General features: G+C 38.9%; 2 protein-coding genes across 24 annotated transcripts in view; one reads left to right on the top strand and one right to left on the bottom strand.

Annotated features, from left to right (window-relative positions):
• The window catches only part of CAMK2D (calcium/calmodulin dependent protein kinase II delta), a 315,359-nt gene that overhangs the window by 57,220 nt on the left and 244,452 nt on the right, over window positions 1-13,687 (bottom strand). For all 23 annotated transcript variants that reach the window (XM_032592913.1, XM_030313188.1, XM_032592914.1 and 20 more), the window contains one exon: window positions 12,837-12,920. In XM_032592913.1, the coding sequence (XP_032448804.1) occupies window positions 12,837-12,920 (84 nt within the window). The remainder of the gene's footprint in view (window positions 1-12,836; window positions 12,921-13,687) is intronic.
• LOC115512306 (60S ribosomal protein L6-like) lies at window positions 11,746-12,671 on the top strand. Its single transcript, XM_032592917.1, is given in 2 exon segments — window positions 11,746-11,971; window positions 11,974-12,671. Coding segments are annotated over 2 exon segments (861 nt in total). The 5' UTR covers window positions 11,746-11,763; the 3' UTR covers window positions 12,627-12,671.

Here is a 13,687-nt window from a genome sequence, read left to right as displayed (position 1 = left end):
ATAACTCATCCTTTCTACTACTTCATGTAATCTATTGTTAGTCACATTCTCTGTGACTTCTATTTAGTACTTTCTTTTATTTTTCATCTCTTTGTTGAAGTTCTCATTGTGCTTATCCATTTTTTTCCCAAGTTCAATGAGCATCTTTATGAGCATTACTTTAAGCTCTTTATCAGGTAAATTACTTATCTGTATTCTATTAAGATTTCTTCTAAAGTTTTATCTTATTCTTCCCTTTGGAACATATTCCTCTGTTTTTTTCATTTTATTTGACTCTGTATTGGTCTACAGAGTGGATAAAAAAACCACTTTCCCAATCTTTTTTTTAAATTATTTTTTTAACGTTTATTCAGTTTTGAGAGAAAGAGAGCATGAGCAAGGGAGGGACAAATAAAGACGGAAACACAGAATCTGAAGCAGGCTCCAGGCTCTGAGCTGTCAGCACAGAGCCTGATGCGGGGCTTGAACTCTTGAAGCATGAGATCATGACCTGAGCCAAAGTCGGCCATTTAACCGACTGAGCTACCCAGGTGCCCCCCACCTTTCCCAACATTTAAGTAGTGGTTTTGTGTAGAAGATGAAACTTGTCTTTCAACTCTACCACAACTCTTTGTCATCTCTCAAACCTTTGCTCTTCTCCAAAAAGCCTAATATATTTTTATTAGCTCTTAGTAGGTGAGGATGTGCCAAGACCCACTAGTGACTGAAAGGGAAAGATCTCAGCACCTAGGTTCAGACTGTTTGGAATCCGGACCTTCAGATAGCAGGTTTTAAAAAATTATGCAAATATATACATTCCTGTGGGACTACAAGCATAAGCCCTACTGACCAAGCAATTTGATGTGGTCCCATGGGTGACAGTCACAAAAATCAGAGCTTCAGATGAATGCATAATATCTTTCCTGGGAGATACTAGCAAGCTGAAACAAGGCAAAGGGAGAGTGCCAAGATGGTATCCACAACCTACATTCCTTGAGAGCAACTCTGTAGTCCACTAGATGTATATCAATTCTGAAACTTACTCCTCAGGCCAAAGTTCTGGGAAAAGCCAAGATGTCTTCTTCACAGAAAGATCAGAAGGATGTGTGTCTAAATCTGTTTGTGCAGTGCCCTGGTGTGGCATCTTGCCAATAACTTTCTCTACAATTTCCAACTGTGGGACCTCAGAATGCAAGTCCCCATAACCAGCCAGGCAATCAAGGGGGCATGCCCTGGGAGGCAGCTGCAAAAAACAGGGCAGTAAATGTAAAAACCAGGACACCAGTTGTACGCAAAACTTTCCTCCAGCAGACACTGGAGCTCTGGAGTGTGGCAGAGGGTGAGCATGAAGACAGTGGTACTCGCTGAGGTCTCTGAAAAGGATTATAGGCATTCCTTAGATGTGTGTTTTATTAGAAACCTGCTCCTCAGGCTGCAGCTATGATGGTTAGTTAATAGGTGCCCTTCACAGAAAGACGAAGCTCCTAGGTCTATTACCTCTTGCTATGCTGTGTGGGTAGTGGCCATTTAAGAACTATCTCTCCATCGGTTACAGTCCTAGAGGACCCACAAGCGTAAGCTCCACTGACTGACAGAGCCAGGCAATGTGGAGGTGTCACCTGACAGCAGCTGCAAAAATCAAGGTTCCAGACAGGGGTATGAGCTCCTCCCTGGGTGATGCTGATTATTACAGTCTCACAAGACAAGGAACACAAGGCCCCATGGCCTCCAGAGCCAGCCAGTCAGGAGGCATCCCCTGGGCAGCTGCCACAAGATCAGGGCATCAGATACATGAAAAAGCTTCTTTCCTGGTGCTCTGGAGCAGCAAAGGGAAAGCATGGCCAAAGGAGAGTATGGACACAGTACTGCCAGCCTCCACCCCAGAGAATACTCCAGCAGGCTCCTAGATATGTGTTTGTAATTAGATGCCTGCCCCACTGGCTGACATTTTAATATAAGCAGGTCAACCTCCTTCACTTGATGTCTGGGTGCAATCAGGCTGCCTCTGAGCTGGGCCCTGGGGCAGGTATGTCCAAGCATCCAGGCCCCTTAAGAGATCATGATAGTGTTGTGGATCTGGTACATGAGTCCGCTTTCAAAATTAGACATTCTTGGTGCTCATCTCTCAGGTGCAGGTCCTTAAAGTTGAGGTCTTGGATATGGGGTTCGAACCATTTACTCCTCAAGGAGAAGCCCAGGTTTTGAGTTTTCTCTTCATTGTGGATCACCAAGCTATGGGCAGGGTTTACAGTGAGATTGTGTCCCAGTCTCTCCTACCCACTTCAGTGTGGTTTTCTACTCTTTTGCCAGTGTCTAGTCAACACTGACAGCCTTTGCCCTTTTTTTTTTTTTTTAATTTTTTCATATGGAGCTGGAGAGTCTGTGTATCTATGGGAGGAGGTGAGTTCAGGATCTTCTAAACTTGCCATCTTGAACCAATCCCCTCCTACTTCGAGAAAGTTTATTGGCCTACCTAAAGTCTTTAGTTTCTGTCACTGCTCTGACCTCTACTGATTATTTTTCCCTTGCTGCTTTCCCTTAAAGCATGGAAACCAAGGAGAGAGGGTCAGACAGATAAAACTTTGCCTGGCATGGCCTAGGATTCCTTTAATCTCTTACCAGTGTTGGTCTCTTGGGTTTCTTTAACTTTCCTTGTTAGGAAAATATAGCCCTTATCCATCAGATTTGTCATCTTTATACAATAGACACTGTGGGAGCTAAAATGGCTTTTAAACAATAGTTTAATCACCCTAGACTGTCATAGCCTGCTTCTGGAAGTTCAAGTTCAAAAGCAGATTCTTAAATTCATGTGAATCACTACCAGAGTGGAACAATTTAAACAACATTTTATTTAAACATTATTAAATAAAAACCTAACAAAACTTTAAAATCAAGGCTGAAAATAATTTTACTATAGTGGATTTAAAAAGAAAAAAAAAAAGGCCATGAAAAGAAAAATCACAGTATATTGTGAAAAATCTTAGCCTACTGATACTTCATCTTTGCAACATAAAAAGGTATTTTTTCCATTTCTCTCTACATTATAAACAACGTAAATTGATTTAAATTTACTTTTTTATTATTTTTCTATCTAACACATGCATCTAATAATGAGGATCGTGATGAGTGTCTGTGTTTGTGTTCCCAGGACAGAGGTAGAAGAAGGGCTGTACCTAAGTAGTTTTATCTCTTAGTTATGGTTTGGGGGTAAATATGAAAATTAGTTTTTTTTAATTATTTTTCATGTTTACTTATTTTTGAGAGAGAGAGAGAGAGAGAGAGAGAGAGAGAGAAAGGAAGCACACATGAGAGCTAGCAAGGGAGGGGCAGAAAGAGAGGGCAACAGAGGATCCAAAGAGAGCTTTGCAATGACAGCAGTGAGCCTGATGTGGGCTCGAACTCATGAACCTTGAGATCATGGCCTGAGATGAAGCTGGACCCTGAACTGACTGAGCCACGCAGGTGCCCCAAAGAAAATTAGCTCTGTAATGGCAATAGTCAATACTAATTTTTTAATTTGACATTTTTCTAATAAACATTTGAAGTAGGCTGTTATGAAATTATAAAACAGAGACAACTGAGACATTTAGCACTCTGAACCTACGGTAGGTTGCAAGGCTGGCCTGCTTCAGAGGTTTTGTCCTGCAGTCCTACTGGCTGGCACTGATGTGGTATGTCTCTACAAAGGGGAAGGTTCATAGATACCTCGTTCCCCAAGAAATGGCAACCACTACATAGATAAATGCCCACAATTTAATTGCTTGATTGAGGAGTTTCTACCAAAAAAATTTCCTTTACTAAAACAATAACACAAATATAAAAGATTTAAAAACATTCAGGCCAGAAGATTTAAAGAAAAAAAATACATGAGCACTATTTACACTGATGTTTACTTCTCAATGCCTATTTAAATAAATACTGTTTTGTAAGCTTATTTTGATTTGTTCATTAGATTGGAGTCTGAGGCCTTCCTGAATTACATGCTTTTTTGGAGTTCTATTTTCTGTAAGTATAGAATAACTATGAGAGTCATGGTATAATAATACATTTTATTGTAGGTAATATTTTTTGAGTAGCTACATCTGCTTTAGTGCATTACCTTATTTACTCCCTGTACAATGCTGAGGTAGATAATTGTTATTGTCTCCATTTTACAGATGAGGAAATGATTTGAGAGCTTATATGAAATAACTGTTTCAGCCACAAGCAGGCTAGAGCTACTTTTTCTTCATCTATGAAGACAAATGCATTTTAAATTTTAAATTGTTTGTGTTGTGTAATTGAAAGGCCTTGACCACTAGTAAGGTTTCACTTTGGTACTGTCTTAAATGTTCCCTGTAGCCACTTTTTCCTTTAGCTATGCACTTTATTAAAGTTTTTATTGTCTAACTGAGAGTCTTTGCCCCATTCCAATTTACTTTTTTCTTGTAAGCTTAATTTATAACCCTAATATTTTACCTTCCTCTCCTAGGTCAGAGAAAAAAAGATGAAAAAAAAAAAATAGAGTTTCTTTTCTTGCCCTAAAACTAAGTCAGTAAAATCTTTAAAAGCTGGTCAAAATCTTCATTTTTTTTTTTTTTTGCAAGAGCACTTCAGGGATGAAGATATAATCTCCAAAACTTGAATGTTTCTCAGGATATTACTGGCCTTTAATGATTTCTACCTAGATATTTCATTAGGGGTTAAAAAAAAGATATTTTAATTCTATTACACCTTCTTTAGTCTAAGAACAACTTATTTCATCAATTATTTGGTGACCTTGTTTGTCAGGTTCATACAGGAAAGGTAAAGTAACAGACTTTTGTTTCCTCCTTTATGAATTGGTTTTTGAAATAATTCGAAATAATTCGAAATAATTTTGAAATACATTGGTTCCCCATTAATTAATCCCCTAATCCAAGGTTAGGATTGCTACTGTAGTTTGATTATCGTCATGAATGCATGGATTTAAACTTGATGTGTTTCAATCTATTACTGTTATTTTGCTCATTTAACTTTTAATTGTCCTATCTTTAACTAGAAGTCATCTCTTCAAGTTGGCTCCTGAGTCCTGTTCGTATCTAGGTAGAGATCATCAGAAGCTACTAACATCATGAGACACATCCAACCTTTGGAGGTCATATCATCCCTGATATTTTCTTGCAAAAAAAAAAAAAAAAGTCTTGGTCTTTAACAGTTTTCTGTCTTTCTGCTATAACAAGATGCACCTGTATCATCTTGTGCTTTTCCTAACCTAGAATTGGAATTAGTTCCTTTCACAAGGAATCATGGTTCCTTACCATGGTAAACATTATGTAGAGACCAATATTAGGTACTCTGTAGGGGTGCTTTGTGGGAACTGCAGGTTTCTTTAACAAATAAATGGAGAAATGAGAAGGGGGGTGAGGAGGAGGAAAGATAGAGAAGCAGAAATTACAAATTAAAAGAGACCTAAGAGGGGCCCCTGGGTGGCTCAGTCACTTGAGTGTTCAACTCCTGATTTTGGCTCAGGCCATGATCTCATGGATTGTGAGTTCCAGCCTTACATCAGGCTCTGTGCTGTCAGTGTGGAGCATGCTTGGGAATTCTCTCTCTCCCTGCCTTTTCCCCCTCGTGTGCACTCACTCTCTCTCTCAAAAATAAACTTCACAGAAAAAAGGGGGGGGGACCTAAGACACCAAACTAATAATAAAATTATGAGACAAGAGGGAAAACTGCCAAAAAAATTACTAGTTATTTGATGGTTTTAAGCAGTAATTATATTAAATTTTAAAGTACTGTTATTATTGTCATTCTTTTAAAAGAACCCTTTTCTTTTAGAGACACACATTATGGTATGTATAGATATACTGATATTATATTTGTATTTGACTAAAATAATCTTGGGGAGGAGGGATGAGTTGGGTGGTGAAGATGAAATAGGATTAGCTGTCATTTAATTATATTATTCTACTTTTGTATACTTCGAAATTTCCAAAATAAAAAGTTAAAACAACTATTTTGACACAGCTTCATATAACATTTAAAAGTGGAAGTTGAACTAGTTTTCACTGTCATTTGAGCTTGGGCAATGCTAGAGATACTTGATTAATAAGAGTTGAGAAGCACTGATTACTGATTAGGTAGAAAGATTACATTATCAAGAACATTCAAAAATAATGTTAATAAAAGCTGGAGTTAGAAAAATGATTAAACCTATAATAACATTAATGATTAAAACATTCTAGTCGCTGCTCTGATGAAAGGAGAGAGAAAAAAGCAATGTTCAAAAACTCCAAAAAGTCAGTGGGGAGCTAATGGAACAATCTAACAAGACACCCACTTAATACTCTCAGTAAATAAAGGGCATACTGTGAGTGGAGTTTGGAAATGTACAGTTAACTATACAAAGAATAAGTATGGCTCCCTTTTATATTGCAATACCTTATGCAAAAAAAAATCACCATGCAATTCAAATAGGAAAAAGTGTTTAACTAACTCTGACCTAAAGAGACAATTATGGGAAGAACAAAGATCTAGAAGATCAAGGTCAGCAAGATAGGAAGTTGTTTTCCAGATGATGGTAACTATGCCATATAGTAGGGGTGGCAAACAGGTCTTCCAGCACCAGGAAGAGATGAATGCCTGTGTCCACACTGTGTATGGGGCAGGCGGGTAACCAGGGGAGAGCATGTGTCCATCACTTGACAGGTACAGCTGTTATTTAAGAGCAAAAGTATCTTGTTATTAGTTCTCTCAATTGCTTTAGTGAAATTTCCTGATAATAAATTATAAAGATAAATAATAAATGTCAACACCCCCCCTCCCAAAGTAAAAGGTTCAGCAATCTGGGCAAAACATCTGTGAACCACCTGTTTGCAACCTCTGCTATATTGTGTAAGAATCCTAAAATTTGCTGCCCTAAAGAAAACTGCAACTAGCTAGCATGATGCTGTTCGATGTTGGTGTGCACTAGAATAACCTAGCAAGTCTGATAAAATGCAAATTCCTGAGCCTCACCACGAAGAATCTTATTCAGTGATTCTCTGGTGCATTCCAGAAAATTGAATCTGGTAAGTACTCAGGTCACTTTGAAACATGGGTCCATGTTTCTAAAACATCAGGTTAGGGACACCATAATACTGTGTCTTGAGAAATCTAAGAGAATAGGTAAGTTCAAAGTAAGACAATATTGGTAGGGGCTATAATTAGGAGTAAAGCTCCATGGATAGAAGACTAATGAGGATATAGGTCATAAAGGATGAAGGCAACAAAGCCTTGTAATTGTGAGGCATATCTGTGATGGCCAAGTGTAAGGTAATCACGGAACTGGTAATCATAAGCAACAAAGTTGACCAGTGTAAGGTAATCATACCAACAAACTGCTTGAGATTTCAAAATTGTAAATACTTTCTTAAAAAGTGCTTGATGCTGATTTATTCCAGTGAAATAAAAGAAAAAAAAAACAGCAACACAATCTCTAAGGAAATGGGAACCCTTAGCAAATATATGCTCTGAGGCCCAGTAATCACACAAATGCTGAACTTAGTGACCATGCTTCTTAATATATTCCATAATATTCCAAAGGCTCATCAAAAGTCATGGTATATTCTGTGATAGTCATTAATTTATTATCACTCATAACTGTTCTGAGTGATATCTAATTCAGACAGAGACGTAGTAAGACAAGAGTGTGTGTGTGTGTGTGTGTGTGTGTGTGTGTGTGTGTGTGTGCGCACGCGCATATGTGTGTGTTGGCTAGGTTTATATGGGCTTACATTTGAGCCAAAATGTAGAAGCAAGTTCTGTTAAAATCCAGTGATTCAGTGACATCTATAAACAACATCTGTTCATTCCTTTGGGGAATTGTGGAAACAGCTATATATGCAAGAAAGCCATCAAAATCAATTTACTGTTGTTAAGGTAGAACTCAGGGGAGTGTTCGTGTTTCACTAATGTCCATTATTTGCTTTTCAATAAAAGACTAGTTGCTTTGAAAGACTAAGTGCAGGTCAGACTACATTCTGTGTGAGGTCTCAAAAGCAAGGTAATGGTGGTATTTGAAATGTCCTATGTATGGATAATTGCATATTTCTAATAAAAATGATGTACAGACTTCTTTTATCTATTATACCAATACTGTGCTTCACTCTGCTCTATGTCAACTGCTAAAAAGACAATCTGCTGTAGTGCATGCTCATAGCTTAATTCACAGAAGGTTAGCTGCTATTCTGCTAAATGTCTTATTCTACATTTCTTTTATTATCTGGGTAGTGTCATTTCCTACCCCACTCTACAATGTCTAGCCTTGAAAAGAAGTAGTTATTCAATAGGCAAGTGCTAGTGCTGATGGATGGCTAAAAAAGAGTTTCTCTCAAGATAGGTCATAATCTAAAAGCAACTGAATATGTGTACATTCCCTTGGTGCTTATTACCTCGAGGATGAGAAAGGGTAGACTGTCTTACAAACGTAAGGGAATTTAATGTAACTTTCATGTTACCTTAGTGAAGTGAAAATAGAATAAAATAGTTAAGACAGTGTTCCAAACCCACTGCAGTGATCCAGAAATGTAACAAAAGGCATTATGATGTTTGTGGAAGGAGGCGGGGCATTATTGTGATATTAGAATATCTAAGACATTTCCATAGTTACCTATGTGATCCCAAATGCATTTTAAGGCACACAATTTAAAAATATATCACTATCTCTATGCAAAATGGGAACTGTTAGGAAATATATGCTCTAAATAGAGCATTGCTTGTCACAAAGGGATTTAACTATTTGTTTGTAGAAAACTGTGTGAAGAAAGCAAAGGTAAGGATAAAACCGAGCAAAGTGAAAGGTGGTTCTGCCCATGGCAAAACTCAGGTTGAAATCTGTGAGATGCCCTATGGCTCTAAGTTTCTATAGTCATTATGAGATCTGTGTGTGTGTGCATATACATCTGCAGGCATACATACACTATCTGCTATTTACATGCACTTTAAAAAAAAGTTTATTTATTTATTTTGAGAGAGAGAATCCCAGGCAGTCTCTATGCTGCCAGTGCAGAGCCTGACACAAGGATTGATCCCACGAATCATGAGATCATGACCTGAGCTGAGATCAAGAGCCAGATGCTTAACCAACTGAGCCACCCAGATGCCCCTACTTAACTTTTTAAGAATGTTACATAGCTCACACAGTAAGAAGGGAAGCTACTCTTCACCCATCTTTTTCCCCTTGTCCAGCCAAGAGAGTTAGAGCGTCTACTCTATGAGTTGCCTCGCATTTACCAGATGTGAAATCCTATTATTACAAGATATACTATTATTTTAAAAGATTAGCTATATAAACAATGCATTCAAACAAAAAATTCAAAAGCCAGATATACTCAACTTTACCATAGCAATATTAAAATTGAGCATAGTGTATTTAGTAAGTCTAAGACAGTGAGTCTAAACCCCGATGATATGTCATAGTTATTAAAAAATGTAGCTGCCACTCAGAGCCACTAAAGCAGAGGGCCTATGTAGGGGCTGGATACATATACACGTATACATACATATACACACACACACATACACACATAAGTTTCATCACTGATTCTGCTCCCCAGCCAGGAAAAGAATCCCTAGTACAAAATACCAGGTTTTTTGGGGGGGTTTCTTTTAAATAACCTGACATTCTTAAACACAAATAAAATTGATATATTGTCAAAAAATTTTTTTAATGCAAGAACTAAATAATTGATTTATTTAAATTGTCTGAATGAATAGGATTCAGGAGCTGTGAAACTGGTCTACAATAGCATCTTTGGCAGAATCAAAGGCCTGCAAAAGAATAATTTAAAGGAGAAGAAAGAAAGCAAAGGGAGAGAGGTATTTGGTATTCAGGTAACCAGATGAAGTTATCATAATATTCAACTGCTGATCAAAACAATAATGCTGAGTCATCTAATAAAATGCATAAGTCTCTCTCTCACATATCTACTTATCAGTTATCTTGAAACTTTATTTAAAAAGAAACACTTTCTTACTTTCTGTTTTATACAAGGAAGCTGAGATATCGAGACTATAAAATTTGTGCCAGGTTCTACAGCAAGCGCATCAAAGAGCTGAGTGAGTGGGTGCTCTCAACCAGTGCACATACTGCCCCCCACCTGTGGGGTGGGTGGGAGGGAGGAAGAGAAAGAGGAAAACAAGAAGGGATGGAGAAAAAGGGAGGTGAAGGGAGGCTAGAGGTGACCTTTTCATGAAGGCAGCAAAAAGTCTCTTGAGTGCCTTGCCCCAGCTACTGATCAGTCTCCACTACACTAACCCACTAGTGTTCAGGGCCTGAGTGCAGAACTCTGGCTACACTCCCATCAACTCCCTCCTCCATAAAACCCATCTAGATCTGCCTGCCTCTCAGGACACTCTTTGCTGCTTTGTAAATTCATCAGCAATGACAGATCTGTGATGAAAGGTGTTATGTTGCAAGGGAAATATGTGAGTTATCTGCCATTAGCATTTAGATTTGAACAAGGATGTTCTGTGACAATGCTCTAACCCAAAGACATCGAGTTCATACTTCGAAGATACTCTCAGGTAGGCAGAAGGAAGACAGAGCTTGGGGACAGAGCAGACACCCAAGACCTCACCCTTTAATTAAGTGACAATCCAACCTTTTAGAGTAATAGCTGTTTGCATTTTAAATTTCTTTACAAACTATAAAATGTCTTTATTTGACCCCCCATGCAATTCTACAAGGGTAATATTTCCTGTTTGATAGATACAGAAACCAACTCAGAGATACTAGAGACAGGGTAAGTGCAAAGTAAAGACCTTAACGCAGGCGTTATGACTGGAGATATAGTGCTCCTCCCATAACTGCTTTCCTGGGCATGGAGGTAAGTCTAAAGGTCCAAGAGGCATCCAGTTTCAGATCAAACACCAAGTTGCTATTGCTAATGAGATCAAGCTGACAAGATATACAGTGTGGGATAACCTAGCACTACAAAGTAATGGTGATGAATTTATTATTTTTTTCCATGAAACCAAATCTAAAAAGTTATTTTCATAATCATTTTTTTAAACAAATCCTTCCAGGCTTACAAACACCAAAGGCAACAAAATCTGTCTGCAGCACACTAAAGCCACACGATTTAGACTGGTAGCAATGACACAGTGTCAGGAACCTAGAAAACTAGTTTGTGTCAATGACCCCAGTTGAAAAATATTTCAAAGTATTCTATAGTATCCTTTTTATTTTAGTCTTTCACCTATTCGCAGTGTACAGAACACACAGAAATTCCGTTTAAAAATTGTGGTGGGAATCCTCCATATTATACGGCTTTGAGCCTGCACAGGATACTTATTTGATTAGAGTTGGTTGATAAAGGCCTAAAGCAGAGTTCAGTCCACAGAACAGACTAATTGCTTTCTTTTCCAAGATTCACTTTTCCCCTTTTACTCCCCGCCAACCATGTTGTGCAGACATGGCATTTGTCGAAAGGGCTGCTTGGATGAGGTGGAAGGACAGCAGCATAAAAACATGGCCACTCCAGGTGATGCTGTGTCCCTGGTCTCAAGGTGCTTCCAGACCTGGAAACACTAACATCGCCTGGGCACTTGCTAACAACACACATGCTCCTACCCAAGACCGACTGATTCAGAAGCAGCAGTCTGTGCTTTAACCAGCCCTCCACGTGACCTGAGGTAGGCTGAAGTTTGAGAACTACTACCCTAAGTTGATCATTAGAGAGCATCAACTTCCAATTTAAAGGATCCTATCATTAATTATAATACTGGTATACTGTAAAATTTGCACAGAAATATGATTCCTGCTCTTTCCCATCTTGCAAGATGGTGGGCGAAAAAGCTGAGAAGCCGGATACTACGGAGAAGAAACCTGAAGCCAAGAAGGCTGATGCTGGTGGCAAGATTAAGAAGGGTAACCTCAAGGCTAAAACTCCAAAGAAGAAGGAGCCCCACTGCAGCCGAAACCCTGTCCTAGTCAGAGGAATTGGCAGATATTCCCGATCGGCTATGTATTCGACTAAGGCCATGTACAAGCGAAGTATTCAGCAGCTAAATCCAGAATTGAAAAGAAAAAGAAGGAGAAGGTTCTTGCTACTGTCACAAAACCAGTTGGTGGTGATAAGAATGGTGGTACCCGAGTGGTTAAACTTCACAAAATGCCTAGGTACTATCCTACTGAAGATGTGCCTCAGAAGCTGTTGAGCCATGGCAAAAATCCTTTCAGTCAGCATGTGAGGAAACTGCGAGCTAGCGTCACTCCTGGGACCATTTTGATCATCCTCACTGGGCACCACAGAGGCAAGAGAGTGGTTTTCCTGAAGCAACTGAGCAGTGGCTTGCTACTTGTGACTGGACCTCTGTCCCTTAATCGAGTTCCTCTGCGTAGAACACACCAGAAATTTGTCATTGCCACCTCCACCAAAATTGATATCAGCAGTGTGAAAATCCCCAAACACCTCACTGATGTTTACTTTAAGAAGAAGCTGTGTAAACCCAGACGCCAGGAAGGTGAGGTCTTCAACACGGAGAAAGAAAAATATGAGATTACAGAGCAGTGCAAGGTTGATCAGAAAGCTGTGGACTCGCAAATTCCGCCAAAAATCAAAGTCGGTCCTCAGCTTCAGGTCTACCTCCGCTCTGTGTTTGCTCTCACAAATGGAGTTTACCCTCACAAATTGGTGTTCTAAATTTCTTACAAACAACCTAATTAAATAACAGATCCATGAAAGAAAGGAAGGAAGGAAGGAAGGAAGGAAGGAAGGAAGGAAGGAAGGGAAGGGAAGGGAAGGGAAGGGAAGGGAAGGGAAGGGAAGGGAAGGGAAGGGAAGGGAACGAAGGGAGGAAGGAAGGAAGAAAGAAAGAAAGAAAGAAAGAAAGAAAGATAGATGATTCCTTACCACATGCCCACATATCCACTGGTTTTCCATAAGGATCTTTACGTAAAACTTCTGGAGAAAGATATCCGGGTGTGCCAGCAAAACCTAGGGAAAATGGATGTTAAGGAGTCAGAGTTGACTTAACAAAACCAATATGATATAGGAAACTAAGGAATAAAACATTTGGAGGACCTTTTAACCTTCTAATATGTTTGTCAAAATAAAATAAGGCTCTCAGAAGATGAAAATAACGCAGACTGGTTTCTCTCTATAGTAGTATCAACACTAATCTGCTTGGTAGCTTATTGGAAAAAGTACATTTACTTCCAGACATGAAGGCTACTTTATTGTGCTATACAGTCAGCCCGTATACTTAAGTCTACTCGGTTAGCAGTTCTTATTCTCACGTACTTATGTCAGAACTGAAACAAAACCTGTGAAAGATAAGAACACACCACCCTAAAATATGCCAAGGCAGCATACTGATTATTTTTAGCTGAAGGCAACTGAGAATTAGCAGATGTATGACAGGCTCTTTAATCTCCTCATTTCTACCTAAAAGTAGGGCATACATTTCTTGTGGAAAAGGTGCCCTCCCTGTGCCAGGAAGAGAACATTCTTGGCATGGGAGTTGGTGCCAAGGTGGATCTACACAAACCAACCTTAGTAAAATAGCCTTGCTCTTCCATTAGTTTCTCTAGGTATTTCCTCATTATTCCCCCCACAGTTTAATGCCCCTAGCCCAAACCCTTTTTTCTTTGTCTTGTCAAATCTCCACAATTTATCACTTTTTGTTAAAATGGGATATAATTCCTTGGGTCTAGCCTTCTCTAGGTCTTCATTTCTTCTCTAGAAAGGCATTAAAATATTAA

This window comes from Lynx canadensis, chromosome B1 (genome assembly GCF_007474595.2).
Source record: "Lynx canadensis isolate LIC74 chromosome B1, mLynCan4.pri.v2, whole genome shotgun sequence".
Taxonomy (NCBI): Eukaryota; Metazoa; Chordata; class Mammalia; order Carnivora; family Felidae; genus Lynx; species Lynx canadensis.
The sequence above is the reverse complement of the archived record's forward strand: the minus strand, read 5'-3'. Positions and strand labels throughout refer to the sequence as shown.